Source organism: Phalacrocorax carbo, chromosome 2 (assembly GCF_963921805.1).
Source record: "Phalacrocorax carbo chromosome 2, bPhaCar2.1, whole genome shotgun sequence".
Lineage (NCBI taxonomy): Eukaryota > Metazoa > Chordata > Aves > Suliformes > Phalacrocoracidae > Phalacrocorax > Phalacrocorax carbo.
The window spans coordinates 140,429,068-140,450,112 of NC_087514.1; the positions used below are offsets into that span (position 1 = coordinate 140,429,068).

The 21,045-nt window shown below is 42.8% G+C and overlaps 1 protein-coding gene across 6 annotated transcripts in view; it reads right to left on the reverse strand.

The window, feature by feature from the left end:
• The window catches only part of DYNC1I1 (dynein cytoplasmic 1 intermediate chain 1), a 199,524-nt gene that overhangs the window by 87,787 nt on the left and 90,692 nt on the right, over positions 1-21,045 (reverse strand). For all 6 annotated transcript variants that reach the window (XM_064444581.1, XM_064444578.1, XM_064444577.1 and 3 more), the window contains one exon: positions 3,130-3,219. In XM_064444581.1, the coding sequence (XP_064300651.1) occupies positions 3,130-3,219 (90 nt within the window). The remainder of the gene's footprint in view (positions 1-3,129; positions 3,220-21,045) is intronic.

Here is a 21,045-nt window from a genome sequence, read left to right on the forward strand (position 1 = left end):
GGATATGAAGAGAACAGACATGAGGTTGCTCAAGGAACTACTTAGTAAGGTCCCCTGGGAAAAAGCTTTTGAAGGTGCTGGGGTCCATCAGTGCTGGTCACTTTTTAAGTACCACCTCCTAAGAGCACAGGAGCAGGCAAATGTAGGAAGTCAAGCAGGTGAAGCAAAAGGCCAGCTTGGCTGAGCAGGTATCTTCTAGAAACAAGGTGAAAAAAAGAAAGTATATGGCCAGTGGAAGCAAGTTCAGGCAACATGGCAGGACTACAGAGATACTGTTCGCCACTGTAGGGAGGAAATTCATGCGGCCAAAGCTCAATTAGAGTTGAAGGTGGCCAGTACTGTGAGGGGCAATAAAAAGGGTTTTTTAAAATATGCTAATTGCAAAAGGCAGTCCAGAAGTAACATTGGCCTGTTACTTGATGAGCATGGTCACCTCACAAACAGGGACATAGACAAAGCAGAGACATGTAATGCTTTCTTCGCCTCGATCTTCAACACCAATGATGGACTCTGGGACCTCCAGAGCCCTGAGCTAGACTACTGTGGCTGTGGGAATGATAAACTCCCAATCAATCATGAGCCTGTGTGGGACTTGGTGTTCCAGTTGGATCCCTGTAAGTTGATTGGGCCCGATGAGATTCATCTGAGGGTACTTAAAGAGCTGGCTGATGTCATATTGAGACTCTGTCAGCGATTTTTCCATGTTCTTGGGAATCTGGAGAGGTGCCAGTTGACTGGAAGCTGACAAACAATGTCCCAGTCTTCAAGAAGGGCAACAGGGATAACCCTATTAACTACAGCCTTGTCAGTCTCACTTCTGTGCCTGGTACAATTAGAGAGAAGATTATTCTGGGAGTTATTGAAAAACACCTGAAAGACAACACAGTCATTGGTCCCAGCCAGCATGGGTTCACGAGGGGAAAGTCCTGCTTAACAAACTTAATTTCTTTCTATGACAAGGTCACCCACCTAGCTGACCAAGGGAAGCCAGGCGATGTAATCTTTATGGATTTCAGTAAAGCTTTCGACACTGTCTCTCACAGTATCCTCCTGGACAAAATGTCCAGCGTACAGCTGGATAAACACATCATGCAATGGGTGAGCAGTGGGTTGACGGGTTGGGCTCAAAGGGTTACAGTAAATGGGGTTACATCGGGCTGGTGGCTGGTCACTAGCAGGGTTCCACAGGGATCCATCTTAGGGCCAGTACTCTTTAATCTCTTCATAAATGACTTGGATGCAGGACTGGAAGGAATACTAATTAAGTTTAATGATGACAAAAAATTGGGAGAAGCTGTTGACACTCTCGAGGGCAGAGAGGCCCTGCAGAGAGATCCAGACAAACTGGATAGCTGGGCAATCACCAACCATATGAATTTTAACAAGGGTAAGTGCCAGATTTTGCACCTGGGGCACAGCAACCCTGGATGTACCTAGAGACTGGGCAATGAGAGGCTGGAGAACAGCCCCGTGGAGAGGGACCTGGGGGTTCTGGCTGACAGCACATTGAACATGAGCCAACAGTGTGCTCCGGCAGCCAAGAAGGCCAACTGAGTCCTGGGGTGCATCAAGCGCTGTATTGCAGGTGGTTAGAGGGAGGTGAGTGTCCCACCCTGCTCTGCGCTGGTGCAGCCTCACCTTGAGTACTGCGTGCAGTCTTGGGCACCACAGTATATTAAGGATACAAAGCTACTAGAGAGTGTCCAGAGGAGGGCCATGGAGTTGGTGACAGGTTTAGAGGGGAAGCCGTATAAGGAGTGGCTAAAGTCACTTGGTTTATTCAGCCTGGAGAAGAGGAGGCTGAGGGCAGACCTCATCATTGCTTACAGCTTCCTCACAAGGGGAGGAGGAGGGGCAGGCACTGATCTCCTCTCTGGTGACCAATGACAGGACCCAAGGGAGTGGCAAGAAGATGTGCCAGGGCAGGTTTAGGTTGGATATTAGGAAAAGGTTCTTCACCCAGAGGGTGGTAGAGCACTGGAACAGGCTCCCCAGGGAGGCATCACGGCACCAAGCCTGATGCTGTTCAGGAAGCATTTGGACAACGTCCTCAGACATATGATGTGAATTTTGGGGTTGTCCTGTGCAGGGACAGGAGTTGGACTCAATGATCCTTGCGGGTCCCTTCCAACTCAGGACATTCTATGATTCTATGATTCTACCTTTCAAGAGGGTAAACAGCTTTGTGAGCAGTCCTGGCGCTACAGAGCTAACAAACACTGGAGAAGAAACTCATTTCCTGTCACACTGGAACTGCTGATTTTCAGCTCCTTTCCCCCCACTCCACACAGGGGTGTGCATTGACTGCTCAAAGCAACACACTGGAATAGCCAATACTCTAGTAAATTGGCAGATGAGGAAGACCAAATTTCACATCACTCTTCTAATTATGAAAGCTAGAACTGGTCCAAGAGAAGCAAGCAAGAGACACACAGTACATCTACTGTCCAGTGCTGACATGCACCACTTTGACACGTCTCCTGTCTGCACCAGAAAGAAGTAGCAACCTGAATTTTTGTCTCTTGTAACCCTGGAAAGTGTCTCAATCCAGAGAAATGGATAGAAGGGCTGGACCTGCCTGGCTTCAGCTTTGACCTTAAGTTCCCTGGGGGTAGCTCCTACAAAAAATTTTGATTTTGACAGTCATCATTTTCCAGTGAAATGGTTTTGTGCTGCAAGATTCCTATCCATCACTAGGTTTAAGTTTGCCCCTCTCAAGCAGGCAGAAAGTATGGGCTCTAAGTACTTCTGAAGACTAACCAACTTTATGGAGCCACTGGTATGCCTGGCACTTGTGTTTTAAATCTTTCAAGTAAGCAGGCTATTTGAGCCAGAGGACAAGTAAGCACCAGTCCTGGAATCCAAGAATCTCTGCTTTGTTCTGAAATTATAAGGACATGTTGTTTCTTCTAAACAGTCTTCTGCCCTTCACAACCTTCTCAGACCTACCAGCTGGGTCATAGGATACAATTTTCTGCTTTTATGCCACTCATGTGGTTCTGAATCAAAAACCTGGTGACTGTTTTGATTTCACAGCATTGTTGATAATGGAAACTACCTATGAGAATTACTACTTGCAGCATTCAGTCCTTTAAAGCCATAAGAAAATCCTTTTCATTTTTAAAGTACCTTCTTTCACTTCCTGCTTCTGGTCTTGATTTTCCATCTCCAAGTCATCCTGTGCTTTTGGCTCCACCATCTCTTCATCATCTTCATCCTCTAAAAAGAAGGAAAAAGATTTGTGAGATTCACCTCTTTAAGGGAGAGGGAAATAGTGTGTCTTCTTTATGATTATAAACTGGTAGTAAAAACAGGTAAATCGAAGTGCACAATAAATGGAAATGTCTACATTTATACTCAAAGTGTCACACTCAGAAATTTCCCAGACTGCAAGAAAATCTGCTAACACAGGGCACCTGCCACTTGTGCTCCCTGTGGCAACTTCCCATCTCAGATGTCAGCTGAATATCTCCTTGACCTCAGAGATGACTTCTTGGATGGCATAAGAACAGATGCAAACACATTTCAGCCTGGCAGCTATTCCACAGTTCAGACACCTGCTATCCAGACACCTCATTTCCAATTCAATTCTCACCAGATTAATTTGTCTTTTGACCTACAGGAAGGGGTTAAATAGAAATCTGACCTCAGGTCAGATGCCACTAGCAAGCAAACAAGCATGGTACAGTTCTGAAAAGTCATCACCATCAACTGGGGCAACACAGCAACCCAAAGTGGCATTTGGAGCTTAAGAACTGTTCTTGCATTAATACGAATTTAATGAACACTAAAATTTGACACATGTCAGTTACTACCGCCAGATGTTTTAATGACCTTTCCTGACCTATGCAAATGCCTCTCTCCCTTCCCCTCTCTCCCCATACTCAGATGTTCTCATTTTATTCAGGAGGGCAAACCGTTCATTCCTTGATGTCTGTCTGAAGTTACAAGAGTTCTGATTGTCAAGACCAAAACAGCAACAAGCAGAGCTGGAAAGACAGTGATGCACCAAAATGGCTCAAAGCCTACCTAACCGTCATGACTTGTTCCCAGCTACAGCAATGTGATTCAGTCTTCAGTGGCCAGGGCTGGCACCCAACCCACTCACACTCATGAAAGGGTAGGGATGCTCAGCCTTCCAGATTCAGTGAACTGTGAAGACTGAAAATAGACCTGGTCCTAAAAGAGTGAGTAACAGTAATTAACAATTAGGATGAGCAAATCTGTGGGCTATTATTTGGAGTGATTCTGGAGCCTGATGCACCATCAAGGCATAGCAAGCCCTGGGTTGGTCCATCGCATGAGAGAACGTATGTTGTCCCAGCCTCAAGGGCATTCAGCCGTAAGCAAAACCACTGCAGTTCCTTCAGGGCTTTCTGAGCAATCTGCCTGTCACCACATGGTTCCTCACAACATGGTGCTTCTCCACACACACTGCCTGCTCTACCACTGCTGTGTTAACACGGCCTGGAAGTGGGCAGGGGCAACATGCAATACTTCTCCAACTGCTCGGCTACTGGCACCTTCTCCTGCAAAGGCTGGCTGCAGTCAGTCCTGGCTTCTTGAGAGGATGTTGGTGCTGACAGGTTGCATTCAGCCAACAGTAACATGCAGCTGTATTTTGTTTTCAATAATGTAATAGGCACCATACTATTCCCACCAAGTTGCCTACCCTAGGACTTCTCCCCCCAGCGTCCCACAGAGTGCATTTTGCTAGCTGACATCTTGGCTGGAGAGCATGGCTTAGCCACATACTGTAAGGAAGTGTTTCAGCATGGACAGATATGCTTTTCCCTCTTCAGAAAAAGAAGAAGTGTTGGCATAAGATCTGCCAGCACTCACCCTACTGCTAACAACTGCAGCAGGAGAAGAGGGAAAGCCTAGCTCCCCAGCTGTCAGGGAGAAGGAATAACCATGTGCTCTTCAGGCTGGGAAGGGAGGAATCCAGCATGGATGGGGAGGCACTTCCAGAATTAAAAGCACTGCTAACTGATGCCACCCTTTATCAGGGATTTTTTAGACCATGAGAGGAAACAGCCACTCGGAGTGGGGTGAAGGTAGGATATTCATGATGCCTCCCTTCGATGCCTCACTTGCCAGTTACATTTCCCTGGGTACCCTATATATATAGAGATAAGAGCTTTTAGAGAGCAAACCAGGGTGTTTCAGTCCAGCGGGGTAAACACATTGCTCTGTCCACTGGCTGAAAGGTCAATAACATCCGACGCAGTGAGCAGAGAGTCATTGAGAAAAGCTCACCTGCTGTACACACATAGGAGGGGTATGCTCTGCTGCGGCGCTAGAGGAGATGGGGATGTATGAAAGAGAGAGACACTCCCAGTTTCAAAAAACAGATGAGAAATGTGAGAAGAGAGAGAAGTGACCGGTACAGCAGGGAGTGAATACTCTGCTAACCTCAGGTACATATGCACAGACAGATAGGATCACAATGGTGTACAGATATATGCACACAGACACGCTTATCGTAGATACCTAATGAAGCCAACTCCCACAAGAGTTTTGCGAGTCTTGCATTACAAGTTTTCATTCCCTAGAGCACCAGCTCTTGGAGCCAGCTGTTTACATATGGATTTCAGCTGCCATTTTTAACCTGTTTTCAACCTGTCTGCTTGTGCAGGGAAGTTTCAAAAGGGGAATGGTTTGAGAAAGTTTGCAGGAAGCAAACCAAAAATGAACCAGTACTTAAAAATCTTGGGATTTTTAAGGCAGCATGCTGTGCTTTTTAATACCTGAGTTTCTAATGGATAGGGACGATGTAGCAAACGTAAAACTTAAGATTTAGTAGCAGATTTTCAGACTCAAGTGAAACAAATTTATCCCTGCCCCTAGAAGTCCTTGATCCCCTGGATTTTGGGTCCCAAATTGTTTGCCTGCCTATTGTCTGTTCATGCTTCTAAAGCAGAGAAAGAATGAACAGCTTAGACACAGCTGGAGCAGGGAGGTGTATTGATACTTCACCACCTATTAAGGTAGATCATCTTTACTTCCCTACAATCAAAACCAAGTTTCCCTAGCTTTCCCTAGATTTATCTGCAGCAGGAAAAATAAGTAAAAGTTATTACAACACATGCCATGCCTTTTTTCCAAGGTCACACACATCAATAAATTAGCTTTACTGGGGAGGCAGTACAAGAGTTTTTAGCAGGTTAGACATAGTTCAGATGTCCTTATTTATTTACAGAGAAATGTATACACATGCACAAGCTCAGCTAAAAGAACTATATCATTGTGAGCCAAATGCTAAAATGTTAGCAAATGCCAGAATTTGGATTGCCTGGGCACGATTAGCTCCTTCCCTCTCCCCATGTGTAGGCATGATGACATCATTCTGGAATTTCCTCCCTCTTGAGTGCTTGGCCTCATTTTCTGGGTGCTCAACAAGAGACACCTGGGGCATGAAATGCAGAAGTGCTGAGAGCTGAAGTCAACTGGGCCTGTGCTTTGAGTGGAGAAAGTGCTAGGGAAATGCTACGCATGTGAAAGCTCCCACATCTCTCTCAGCTTTCAGTACAAGTTGTTATTCCAACATTTTTGCCCTTTTTCTCCCTGTGCTTTGGTGTTTTTGCATGATGGCAATAATATTGTGAAGATAATAGTATTCTCACCCTGTGCAGATGTGCTGCAGAGATACATTCATCAGGATTTGTGGCGTATTAAGATGCTGTCATGGGAGCGCCAGAGAAACAAAAACTTGGAAGGGGATTAATGTTTTCTGTGTTCAGTGTAATGCTTGGACCATATGCATTAACATGAGATCTGAGGCCAGAGCACCAAATAGAAGAAGATAAAAACCAGAAGGGTTAAAAACTGACTCCTATTGACTGGCCGAAAAAAGAAGCTGTTAAGGAAAAAAACCCTACACGTTATCGTGTAATTAAAATGGTATCATCATACATATTCAAGAGGGCTAATTAAGGACGCCCAAGAAAGCTGCATTCTGGAATATCCAATGTTGCTTGGCTTTGCAACCTGAATTTTTATTTGCCATATCCTTTTTTTTGATATTGCACACTATTCAATGCCACTGCATGCATACTTACACATGTTCATAGTACATGAATTTGCTATTGTGCCTAAGTATAGTAATGCATTTGTACATTTGACTGCGCACATACACATACATTACAGAATAAAGGGAGATGCTTTGGCATTAATTTTCCTTTATTTTACTGAAAGGTGAAAAAGATAACATTTACTGTACATTTATTGGAGAATCTGTGAACATCTACGTGGTTATTTGTTTTCACATGTACCTACTCAGATTGGATGTGCCATTGCAGTAATTGCCCAGAGATGAAGACGCTTCTGTAGTTCCTGAAACAAATAGCCTTTCCTTATTTAAGAACATATCTGACATTGGGAAGTTTAGAGAAATAACTTTTTAATTGCTTACATCACAGTAGCAGGAGTCTACTAGTCACATTTGGCAAACACAGAGTTGCTACTAGCACCAGTAATGTTACACCCTGTTCAGAAGATCTAAATCAGAACCCAAATGTCTATTAAAGGAACCACATGAAAAAGAGTTAGTAATGAAGAAGTGTATAGCTGCTGTGTAACGCTTCTTTGTAGATCTCAAAGAACTTTGCAAAGAGGCGAGTTTTATTATGCCCATTTGCCACGCAGAAGCTGATGGATAGACCCACTCACTGTCGATCACTCAATAGACCAGCAGCTGAGTGAAGAATAGAGGGTTAGTTTCAGAGTTTCAGCCTAGAGTCCTGCCCACTAAGGCCACCCTGCCTTTTACTGTAAATAAACAGTCCTCAGTGGAAATGATCATTAAATGCTGAGGTTAAAGATGTTTGTCTGCTGAAACTGGTGGAGCCATATGTGGGATTAATATAGACTGACATAGCTGGACCAAATTCCGTTTCTTCTTAACTTAGAGCTTGATGACTCTCCAGGCTCTAGGAGGTGGCCAATCAATCCTAACAGCGCTTTGTTTAAGATGATGAACTAAAAGCAAAGCAATTGTTCTCAGCTTGTACTTACCGTTGAACACTCCTGCTTCTGTTCCAGACCAGAAATGGTCTTGTCTGTCTAAAGGCTTGCCTATTTTTTCCAGCTGCAGAAGTTGCTCTAATAACAAAGTATGATCTCTCCCTACAAATGTAGTTTTGTTTAATCTGTATGTATACTACTAATTTCTGAAAGTTGCCCAACTACCAGCTCCAATGAGCCTGCTCTATGCCTTGCCTTTGCCTTGGCCTCCACAAGGATGGATCACCACTTTGCAATCGCAATAGATGGAGGGGGAAGCCCTGTAAACACGTGGCTAAGCCCCTGGCACCTGCAGAAGAAATGCCCAGATGTGCTGAATTGCACGAAATATTCACAGAGAGCACAAATGACCTCAGAAAGTCAGACCCCACATTTCTACAAAGCTAGACTATTTATTACCTACTTGGACTTTCCAGGGTTTTAAATCACTGTATTTATTTTTGCAGCATGGAAAAACATACTAGGCACATTCAGGACAAACTAGAATACAATAATTACATCTGAGAGGACTGCCCATGACACTGGCTTAGGGCTTTAATACTTGAGATGAATACCATTTTGCTTGGGTCAACATCATCTTTGTTGGTTGGGTTTTGGATTGCCAGTTTTAGGAGGTTAGCACTGGTACTGCTCAAATAGTTTACGAAACAGCTAATTTTTTTGAGGATTTATGTAATTATATACCTCTGCTTTGCTAATATATGTACCACCAGTTAAACAGCAGACAGCATGTTGTGCATTCATCTTGGGTGGAAGATTTACACCTTCTCAGACCTGCACCTCTGAGACTAGCTAAAAATTTGCAGCTTCTGTGTATTGTTTTAAGTATTGACAGCTATACTGCATTAGACTGACAGCTCTGTTTTTAATTCTGGGTAGGAACAAACAATCCCTTTATTAAAGACATATCTTTAAAATAACTATTTAATTAGCATCACAATTATATATTTTATTGCCTGAGTCACTGATATATGAGAAGCCAGTAGGTTATTATACGGGGTTTTATATCAGCATTGACATTCCTTCAGTGCATGAGAAGGATCAGCCATGCATATGACGCATTCAATAAAATCAAGTGTCTTCACGAGAAGCAGGCTTGATATTTGCAACTGTGACATACCAGAAACTGTTGTGTCACTTTTATATTTACAACTATTCAAATTAATTTTGCTGTTTCTGTTATGTAAGAATTACAAACTCAGGAAGGACAAATTCATCATGTTTATATTTACATAAGCCTGGATCAAACAAGTTGAATCCTGTTGGCATTATCCTGAGAAGAAGTTAAAATACTATTTTTCCTTTTTGAACGCGTTCTTTCCATCACTAGCAAAATATGCAACAAGCAAGGAAACACATACTTTTTCAAATAGGATTGCTTGACATTTCACATTTTTGAAAATCTATGATTTGCAATCTGGCTGAATGACCTATTTTTCATATAATGTAATTTTTTGGAATATGTCCAGTTTTTCACTTTCATCTTTTGACTGCCCTTTGAAGCAAGAAGAGAATTAATTCATCAGTGGATTTTGTTTGCAGAGTGGGATGTGAGACAGGACGTACATTGGGCACATGTTAGTCATCCCAGATGGAAATATTCTTGCATGCGGGCTCTTCTTGGCAATAGGCAGCTGCCTCCTAAAATGTATTTCAGCTAGCCAAAGCAGGGAAGACTGCTCACTGCTGAATACTGAAAAAACGAGGTGAACAGATCTTGGCCTAAGCTCTGTGCAACAGGCAGCAAAGTTCAGATGAGAATTTCATGTGAGCCTGAGCTTGCAAGCATATTTGAATGCAAGAATCACATACATGCAAGGTATCTTTGCCCTCTACCCAGAAAGATACTTAAATGTGCATTGCAGGAACATAAAAAAGTTCCAGGTCATCCTTCTAGAGTTCCCCATCCCTGATTGGTTGGCACATTCCCAACACATCATCTTGTCCTTATGAACTACTACAGAGAAGTTGTGCTTTCTAATGGCCATCAGATGAAAAGGGAACATTAGGAAAAGAAAGCCTAAAATTGGATGAATGAATGTCTGGAACTGTCATATGGCCACAGCACTTAGAAGACTCAAGCAGAAGAAGCACGTGACATTCTTCCTCCACTTTCCATCTATACCTTTTTTAATAATCTGAAAAAGAATGGACTGTCTGTATCTTCTTTCACTGCAGTTCTGCAAGAGCAAGACTAAATCACAGCACTGCAAGAACAGACTGTCTAGCATCCTCAAAGTCCCTTGATTTTTTGTTATCTTGAAGTGCTGTGTTGCTCTTTTGTAAGAGAGAGGCTTCACATATTGATAAAATGTAGGCTGTACGACTCATATTACTTTACCAGACTGAAGTATAGCAACTGAGCCTTTTTGAAGAAAATATTGTTTCAAAATTTAATCATAAAATAATATATATAATGTCTGGCACTTATATATCACTTTAATCAAGCAGATTGCAGGGCACTTTTCTGTGGAATTAACATATCTAGCCTAACAACTTCCACAGAGCAGACCAGTAATAATATACCAGTTTTAAAAGTGCAGGACTAAGAGGAAAAACACCTAGATTTTCTTGTTTCTTGCAATATGAAATACTACTCATATCAGTCTGTCTCATCTCAAAAGGGTTTTCTGATCCTACCCCTTGTTCTGCAATGCAAATCTCTGCAAAGTTCACCCCTCATCCCATAAGGAGCAGGTGGTATTGCTGGGCATTTCAACGAGATCCCTAGAGTCCTCCTCTCAGGCTTCAGCCATCCTTGTAGCAGTGTAATGAAGGAAATACATATTTCACCCTGAAAACAAACACTGTAGCCTGACTGACTGAGAGGAGTCATTTAGTTCAGAAAATTTATTTTGCCTACAGCATAGGCCGTGCCTGTACTATTGCCACTTAAAAATTTGTCCTGAAATTTACTACACTTCCCTCTTAAAACAAGCACCCTGTAAGTAATTTCTACTCGACATTTCTTTTTAAAGCTCTCCTTAACAATTACCGCATTCAATTACTCCTGGTTGGGGGATTCTCAGGTCTCCTGGTATATGATTTCTCATAACCATCTCCTGATCCAGGTTTCAGCCACTCAGCCCCAATCCCTATGCCTCTTCCTGACTTGTGTTTGCAGTCAGACTTCTTTTTGTTACATTATGAAGACAGATATTCTTTTTCCGTTTTGTGACAAATGATAGACTATCATAGCCAAATGGCAACAAAATGTCACAGAAAAATTCGCGTTACTGTAGCATTTCACTAAGCTCCATATGAAACTATCCAAATCTCTTCACAGCCCTGATTGCAAACTTTTCACTGATTCAAGTGTTAGAATCAATGCTTCAGAATATAATAATTTCTTTACCAATTAAAACGGAAAGCTGCTTCTGATTCTTCAGGGAAGCATTTCTCTAACGCAAGAAACTGATTTTCCAGTTACTTGGCCTGAGCACAGTTTTCAGTTGTGGTGAGAGTCTCAGAATTCAAAGTGTCCCTTGTTTTTAGTTTCTGGTCGGTCTAGACCAGAAATGGATTTTTCTCTCCTCTTTTGGACTGTTGCAACATCACACTGGTTGAAAGCATTATTCAGTCCCCAGAGAACTAAACTGCAGAGTATCCCACTGGAGTCATCATCTCTTCTAGCTGATTCCCTTTTCTCCTCTTCCCCCCTCCCCAAAGCTCATGTTCAATTCTATTGTGCTTGAAAATATTCCAGTTGGAGGATGTAACACAAAAAGAAAACTACAGAAGTTTCCTTTTCTTGGCCATGGTTGGGCCTTCAAATAAAAATGCCAACGTGAAATAATGGTTGAACAGCAGAAGCCTTACAGCAGCATTTACAGACCTTTAGCTCCGAAACCAATAGCATAAATTTAAAATATCATGCTACAGTATAACTGGTGGTGTTACCCTTGAGGAAGAAAGCGACGGAGACCCTTCGTTTCTGTGGATGAAGAAGGGGTTGCTAAGCCATGCAGGTTTTCACAACCTCTGAAACCTGTAAGGATTTCTTCCTGCTGTGCTGCTGGAAGAAATCACATCGTGCCAGCAGTGTGAAACGACTCCTGCCCTGGGAAAGGGCACTGAGACACGTGGCAGACTTTGTGGATTGGGTCTGCTCAAGTCATTTTCAAACACTCAGATCATGTAATAGTGTTAAATCACAAAAGCCTAAGTATGTTAATGAAAACCAGTCCCCACAACCTATGGCACTAGCAGCAATTGTAAAACAAAAGCTGCTTTCATATTAAACACACACACACAGAGATGATGTATCTGGCATTTACACAGTGCCTGATTCGGAGGTCAGTCACAGAAGACCATTGCCTCAGCTGGGCACTAGGTACTTAAAACCTTAAGCACAATGTAGACCAAGTAAAGTCTGTGGAATTTTTACTGCCGACAGATAGGGGCTAGGACTTCACTCGTAGACTTTTTTATTCCAAGTGCAAATGACTTTATAGTCCACAGGCCACCTCTCCTGTTTTCTACCATGCTTTTGCTTGAGTAAGATTACAAAATCTTGCTACTGTGGAAGAAATCAATTCTCCACTTCCATACTGTGTCTCTATTCTCCAGCCCTGACTCTGGGCTTAACTCCTCCTGCAGCCATTAGCACAAGTTCTGGCTTTTCAGAGTTTCTCCTTTATTTTTTGGATATGAAATAATTTTTCAGTCCAAGGCCCTGAAATTAGCCGTATGGTCACATTGTTGTTTGCATGACCATGTTTTAACTTTTAACTCCATCTTCTCCACAAATCTCTCTCTCTGTTCTATGGCACTTTATGAATAAAAATCGACGCTTAAGAAGTAGAATATACTTTTGTAACTGAAATATCTGAAAGCATAAATCTCTACGCTTACACACAAACCTCAACAGAGAGAAATGGAGACAAGACTGCCGATGTATTACAATTGGAAAGGATAATTGGAAAAAACAACTATATTCATAAACAATTACCACAGCAAATACACAAAGAATCCCTCTTTGTTTTCCTGACGCACACATACATACACTTTGCTCAGCACTTTAAAAATAACCATTAGTCATATGGCAAATGCATTTTACATGAGCAGAGGTTCATTTCAACATTTGTCTTAAAAAAGGCAGGCAAAAAAATCGTTTTATTAAAGAATTAAAGTACAGAAGAATAGCTGGGTCAGGGCTCGATGAGTGTGTGCTTATTACTTCTACAGGCACTGAATAGACCCCATTTAATTCTATTTCCCACTGACGCCAGTCCACCTTAGTCACTGGTGTTAGTCCTGATTTGCATCAGCGTATGTGAAAAAGGAATTCCCTCTGACAGTTTTGAACTTGCCATATTTTAATTTCAGTGTTTTTGTCCTACTGTGCTGGGACAGGAGAGGCTTCCACTTCTAGCATCTCAGTTTCAGGGGTATCAAGGTGAGTAACACCTTTTGGTGGTGGGGAAACCAAGGCACAAGTACATCAGCTGTTGCCCAAAGTCACTCCTGAAAAAGCTGCAGATGATGGAATAAAACCCTGGTCTCCTGATTCCTAGGCTGATACTTCAGCCACAGCTTCCCCCAGGGCATGTGATCAGGACTGCTTTGGAGGCTGCTCAGCCTTCGTTATGTCAAACCAGCTGTTAAAAAACACAGCCGGTTTCCCCCAGCTGCTTGTTGCAACCTGTCCGGCAAGCACCCAGATCCCAGCGCTGGGAGCCTCCCTGCCCGCATGCCCTCCTCCCTGGCCCTTGCCTTCCCCTCCCTGCCCCTGCAGCCGCAGCACCCTTCTGCCCCGCTCTGGCTGCCCCTTGCCTTCGCTCCCACCATTCCCACCCCAGTTCTGCTCAGGCTCACACTTCAAAGTCTCCTGCCCCTCAAGGAAAGCCTCTTCCTTCCTCCTGGCCCATCTTCAGCCTCCCTGGCATCAGTCTTCCTGAAGCAGATATAAAAAATCCCCTACTTGCACTCGGGAGTTTGTGCACGCCAACAGCCATACACACCTGCAGATACCTGTTTGACACAGAAATACCCTCTGATTTGGATTCTCAGATGAACACTTCAAGGTTTTTCTGAGAACTTGGGTTGTAAGACACTAATTAAAAGAAAACCCCAAACCAGTCCCCGCCCCCCAAGTTCCCAATTGCTATGGCTAAAACCCAGCTTATCTGCTGCAGCTCAGCAGATCGGGTATGTTTTTCTGTGCTTAAGCTCAACAGACTTCAGTAGCTTTGGATGATCTGAACAGGCAGACTGCATCTGCAGCTGGCGTACATGGGAAGATTAAACTGCACTGCAACCACTCACTGGAATATGCTTCCCTTTTCCCACTTCACAGTTCAGACTCATCAGGAAAATAATCTCTGTGGCTGCTTTATACCTGTCACATTTTGGAACACGGATGCTTTGAAGTGCCATACAGCAAGCTGCCTGTAAAACAAAATCCTTCCTTTTCTCCCAAAACACTATAAATACCCTCTCTTCAGCCAGCTTTCGGGAGCTCTCGGCTATAGACAAGGGCGTTAAGTCAGGAGAACTGCGCAAAACCGGACATAAAATAAACTGTGTTATGCTACCTCATAGTCCTTCAGTTGAAGAAGCATCTCTGTAGACTTTTTTTTTAGAGGAAAACAAAAGAAAGAAGTTGCTGGCTTCAGCCCCTACATCCTTTCGGTTGTAACACAGCACACAGCTGTGAAGTTTACATGTGTTAACTTGGGATGCCACAAGCCAGCCAGCAATGAGGTTGTCATCCTGATCTGAGGAAACACAATGTGCATACATGCCAATGAATTTACCGCAAGCAAAGCGTTTTGCTGAGATAATTCAAAGCACATTATATTTCATCAGTTTTCTATTCCATCTACAGCCGATTACAAAAGCCAGCAACACCGGAGCCATATTCCATCCAAAACATGCAGCTACATAAAATCTGTGTCTTTTGCAAAATAGTGCCACTTTCTTTGTAGAAGGGGGGTAGATTTAAAAAAGCCAGACAGAGAGACAGTTCTGGCAATATCAAAATGGCTTGTTTTCACATTTTCTGGATGGATTTTTGGGGGCTTTCCTTTAAGAAGTACTTCTCACAGTTTTTACTTTTAGACTATTTTAAAATGAGATTAAGCAAATCAAAATGAAAAGATTTTAGTTCTGTTAAAACATAAGAAGAACATGGACCCGTTGGAGCAAGTTCAGAGGAGGGCCGCAAAGATGATCCGAGGGCTGGAGCCCCTCTCCTATGAAGACAGGCTGAGGGAGTTGGGGTTGTTCAGCCTGGAGAAGAGAAGGCTCCAGGGAGACCTTATTGCGGCCTTTCAGTACGTGAAGGGGGTCTACAAGAAAGCTGGAGAGGGACTTTTTACAAGTAGTGATAGGACACGGGGTAATGGCTTTAAAATGAAAGAGAGTAGATTTAGATTAGATATCAGGAAGCAATTCTTTGCTATGAGGATGGGGAAACACTGGAACAGGTTGCCCAGAGAATTTGTGGATGTCCCATCCCTGGAAGTGTTCAAGGCCAGGTTGCATGGGGCTTTGAGCAACCTGGTCTAGTGGAACTGGATGATCTTTAAGGCCCCTTCCAGCCCTAACCATTCTATGATTCTATGATACATGTGTTGAGTGACTAGACTGGAAAATAAGACAAAATTTTACTTAAGGTGGAGTTTCAGTACACTTGAGTCTTCTTTTAAACTGGAACAAAATTATATTTTGAAATTTCACAACACTGCACAGAGAAGGGATTCCTTCTGGGCCTGACTAATGCTGCATTGCCTAAGGGATGCAGTCTTAGTTGAGTGGGGATTTTAAAATCTGATATTAAAGCAATGCAGAATCACACACTGGGTTGGGGGTATGGATGTCTTTCATCACAGTAATGACAGGATCTCTATTCCTGTGATCGGAGTTTCCCTCTCCTACGACTTCAGGTTAATAATTTCTTTTAGATGGGACAAACTTAAAGTCATGCTTCCAGTACTGAGTGCCTGGAGGCAAATTTCTCATCCACGTCCTGAGAGCAAGATAACAGACATCAGTGACAAATCTACCTGGTGCACATTTGAAACACAGCCCAGTACACCAGACAGTGCCCAAATTAGGAGGAAATATGCAAATGGGCATTTATCACTTTTGAGGCCTGATCCTGGCTTTTTATTATTGCATGCAGAACTCCAAATGAATGGGACAAATGCATTATGAAGCCAGCAAAATACTACCAATCTGTCTTGATGGCCCTCACATGGAGAGAGAACTGCCCAAGCAAGTCTGACAAGCTTCTCAGAAACCATTGTCTTAGTCGCCTGTACTGTTATATAGTTGGATAAAAAAGGAAAAATCACCACAACAGAGGTGTTTGCTTTGGGGGTGAGCACTGGGGGTAGTGCTAAATTCAGCAGCCACAGCAGAACAAATAGAAACTGTGAGCTTTCCACCACATTAATGAAACTTCATTCAAAAGGTGGAGTGTAATGTTCTTTAAGATGGATAATTCACATAAACTGTGTGATTCAAACACCCATGTCTCCACACCAGCTCCACACCACCTCCGGATTTATGTTTTATTTCAGTTTTCATCGGACTGCTCATGAATGACCAACGACAAAAGAGCATGTGTGCATTTTTCTTTTTCACAGGTCCCTGTTAATGAGGACTCTGTTGCATTAAGACAGTCAAGACTGTCTCTGGCAAAACGTGTTGAACCAAGGTGTTTGTGCCTGCATAAAATTAAGCCACAAGTAAAGCACTTATTTCTGACAGCAGATTTATAATAGGAAAATCCCAGCAGGAATTAAGAGTTAGAAACCCCTGTTGTAGCCTTTTTCATAAACTTCACCTTGATTTAGTATCTCAAACAAGTAGCAGGAAGAGCTAACAGCAGAGGTAATCCTATCATCTTTTCTCCGACAGCACCATTCCATCTTTTTGACTTCCTCATGCTGCTAACACGAATTCAAATCATCTGTGTTTAAAGTTAAATGCAGTGATTGACAGATCTTTGTAGTCTCAGTCCATACTGAAGATTATTCTAGATACCTATCAGTTATTACTACAAGCCCTGCCTGATATTCAATACCTACAGGGAAAATTGTTTTTAACGGTGTAATGTCTGATCTGTTTTGAAAGCTATTTTAACATAAGAAACTAACTATAACCAGGTGGTTAAAATCCAGACAGGTTTTTTATGGGTTGATTTTTTGGGGGAGAAGGTGGAAGATAACAGCAGAACTCTGTTACACTGCAGTAACAACCATGATTCAGAGCAAAACACAGACAAAAAAGAAGCATTTTTTTTTTATTCCATGACATCAATTTCTGTAAGAACACCTATTCCAATAACATAGAATACAGGAAAGTTTAGGGGTTTGCTCCTGGCTCTTAGTACAGACTCATGACAGTATATGCTACTATGAAGTAATTGCTTGCTTTCATGAACACAAGTCACTTCAAAGCTCAGTTGCTATGCTAGAAAACGGGGATGCTGGAAGACACCTATGGGATGTACTACATCTCTGACTGTGGACACAAATGCAAAATGAAATAGTGAATGCAGTGATCAGACCATCCACTGTGCTCAATGGCCACTAGTACAGAAAGGTAGCGGGACGTCCTCTTTAATTAATACCCCCTGAGCTCAACTCTGCCAACCCCAGTACTGTGATGCAGCTATAGCCTTGCTGCTCCTGATTACAGCGTTACAGAATAGGCTGGCTTTAGGCACAAGAAGATCAGCCAGTTGGGTAGGGAAGCATGCCAGTCAATGTCCCTGCACTCTCGGGGAAGAGAGTGGAAGCACTGCCCTCTCATGTGGGCAGCCCAGCAAAGGTGGAAGATGGAGGAGTAATGGTCAGGCAATGCCAGCTGGTGCCCATCTTCAGTTCCCTGAGCTGATCACTCCACTCTGAGGCAGGCTCTTCCCTGAGCCCATCCAATCCTTCCCCACCACTTGGTTCTGCTGCTGAAAGATTTTGAATCTGTTCTGGCTGACGGCCTCATGCTCTCAGTGCTTTCCCCTACAGCACTGAAATGTAATAGCAGGGAAAGAAATACAAGAGAAGAAGCTTGGCACAAACAGCAGGCAGGTCATTGCCCTCAAACTCCACCACTTTTCAGAGCTCCTACTAATATGACTGAGATCACACCCCGATCTCTGTGAAACATGATTAACTGTGCTCACAGTTAAATGAATCAGAAACTGTTAGACAAGGGCTTGACGGTGCTGTTCAGTTCAAGAAAGTCTTTGCTTGTTTTGTGACTGGGATATGAGAAGCAAACACAGCTAGTGTGTTTTGGCTGTAAATCATGGTAGGAAAAGAATAAACAAAACTGGGGAATGGAGCTTGTGTGTCTTGGGTTAGATGGGATGCTTTGGGCTGCTGAATTCCTAGTGGCTTTTTCAAGATTTCATTTATCCCTGGTTGTTACTCTGTGTGCTCAGCAATGAAAAAAGAAGTAAAAAAGAGATGAAAATACAGACTTTATAAAGCCAAACTCAGCCCCCTAAAATCAAAGGCAGTAAAGGCATCAGTAAATGCATCAGTAGTTCGGCCAAATCGGAAAGCCATGAAGATGGGCAAATTCCATCAGCCGAATGACAGCTAAAAATAACCTCACATGGAAATGTGCACGGAAGTTCATTTTTCACGCACTGGGCAAATAAAATCCTATCAGATTTTGCATTCTCAGTATTGCCTCATTACATTACATGGGAGCCTGAAAGAATAAAAAGATCCTCCCCTGTTTGTCAAGTTGTCATTTTTCCATCTGCAAATAATGAAACATAAACTACTCTGAAAGGGAGAGAGATGGAAGGGAATGTGTTCCATGGATCTGTGGAGAACCACATAGAAACATATACAGAAAAAGAAGCTGCAGCACGGAGCACTTCCTGACCTCCTCTTGGCTACAAGTCTAAAAGAAGTCTCCAAGGCAAGAAGCATGAAAGAGCTTAAACAAGAAACGCTTCAGAAGTACAGCTCTTTGCTGCATGAATACCACAACACAGGGAAAATCTGCTGTGTAGGAGTACAGTCCTCCCACTTGAAAAGAGCTGGTAATGCCATCATGTCACGGAAAGATTTTCTTCATGGCTTTTGTGCATTGAAGGCATTAGCAAAGTGGGAAAAGTGCGAGCTGACAATTGTGCGAAAAGAAGGGTTTCTTAATTACATTGTAAAGCATGTCTCATTTAAACATTCAGCAGAATTAATGTTAAAAATACATGTCTTCCCATATAAACGAATGCACAATCAGTGCAGGTTGATCTAGTACATAGTGCACTCCAGAGCTCTTTACAAATATGAAGGAAATAAGCCTCATCAACAGCACACAGATGTTACTACCACCCCAGCTTCCTCCTGTAGTATTTGCTGCAGAAGTACTCACAGGCCCAATGTGTTACCTTCTCTTTGGACCCTGATATTACTCAGTCCATGCCTCAGCGTTTGGCCTAATGCTTTGCCTGCCTTTTCTGTTCATCATTTCCCACTTCACAAATCCCCAGTTCAGAATGTATTGATCCTTTCCTATTTAGCCATGTCTGGATGTCTGCTCATGTTCCTGGATTCATGTAGCTTCAACCAGTCACATCCATCCTGCTTGTGGAGATGAGATTTGAGCTCAGATCAGTGTCTTGCTGTGTTCCCACCCACTTGAGTTTCTCCACCTGGAGATCACAGCTGGCTCACAGTTGTGCCAGACTGCAAGTCAACAGTCAGGCAATACGGAGCATCAAGGCATTCCAGCCTTGAGCAGAGGCTCAAACTGTGAACCCTCATGACAACAGAAAGACATGGCCCGAGTGTCAGAGACAAGAACTGAAACTAGGGCTCTGTATTTTGATCTGATGCCTTACACAAAAGGCTGTGTAAGTGACCTAATTGAGGTCTTTAGCACCAGGAATGCAAGAAAGATCTGCTGGGTTTTAAAGCAGTACCACTGCCTGCAGACTACACCAGGATGATGGCAGCTTTGCTGTTAATGCCAGACTTCCTGGGTATGCTGAATATGAACATGCTTATTCATACCATTTCCTTTTGTTACATGTTGATGAATAGGAGCCTTCATCTCTATGCATGTTATTTTTCTAATTTCAACGGGTGTAACAGTCACCCCGCCGAGCCTGCCTAACACTGTAAGGACCAAAGAATATTCTACACAAATTAGTGACACAGACCACTTGTAGAGTACAAAATCCTTACATGAAATAAATACCAGAGATACACTTCCCTCCCTGTCCTGCTCATGGAATTCAGATTTAAAGGCCAGACTTGCTTTCTTTCTGTGCCTTTGGAAAACTCTAAATAGCATTATTCTCCTTCTGCCCACTGATCATTCAAATGCCATTTTTTTATCACTAGCACACCTTTTAATTGAGGAAACATTTTTTTCTTGTCCTTCATTTGCCTTAGAAGTCCACTGTAACATATATAAAGCACGGGCTCTGCCTCTTGTGATATGTTTGTAAAATGTCTAATGTGCATGTGCAAGCATACACATGCACATTGAAACAGACAATGCTAACATGCACTGGTGCAGCTCAGCACTTCACATTCCTTTGGGCTATGCTTTAATAGATCAGGCATCGGGCCTTGAAGCATAGCAGTAATGAGCTGTTTCAAACATGCTTTGTGTTTTGTTTTCAGAGGAGGTGTGGTGCGGGCACAAGGGATACTTAATCATAAATATGCTGAATATTTAAGCCCTTTCCCCCTTCCACCACCCCATTTAAATCAGCAATGCAGTTGGAATGAAATACAACTCGGCTTTCAAACATTTTCGTATTTAATTCAATTTACTTCTAGATTGATAGCTAAACTCAAAACAGATTTTACCCCTTTTCTCCTGGATGGGGAAATAGAGATGACCAAGTTCCCTTTGAACTCAGAATAGAATGTTTCTGTTTTTTCCTGTTAACTAAAAACAAACAAACCAAAGAAAGCAATTATTCAAGTGGTCCGTAATCTATTTCCAGTAGAGGATTGCCATGAAATGGGGTAAAGAGCTGAGTCTCTCTCCCCAAGCCTAAGGGACAGGTGTTTCCAGTAGCTGACACGTGGGTTG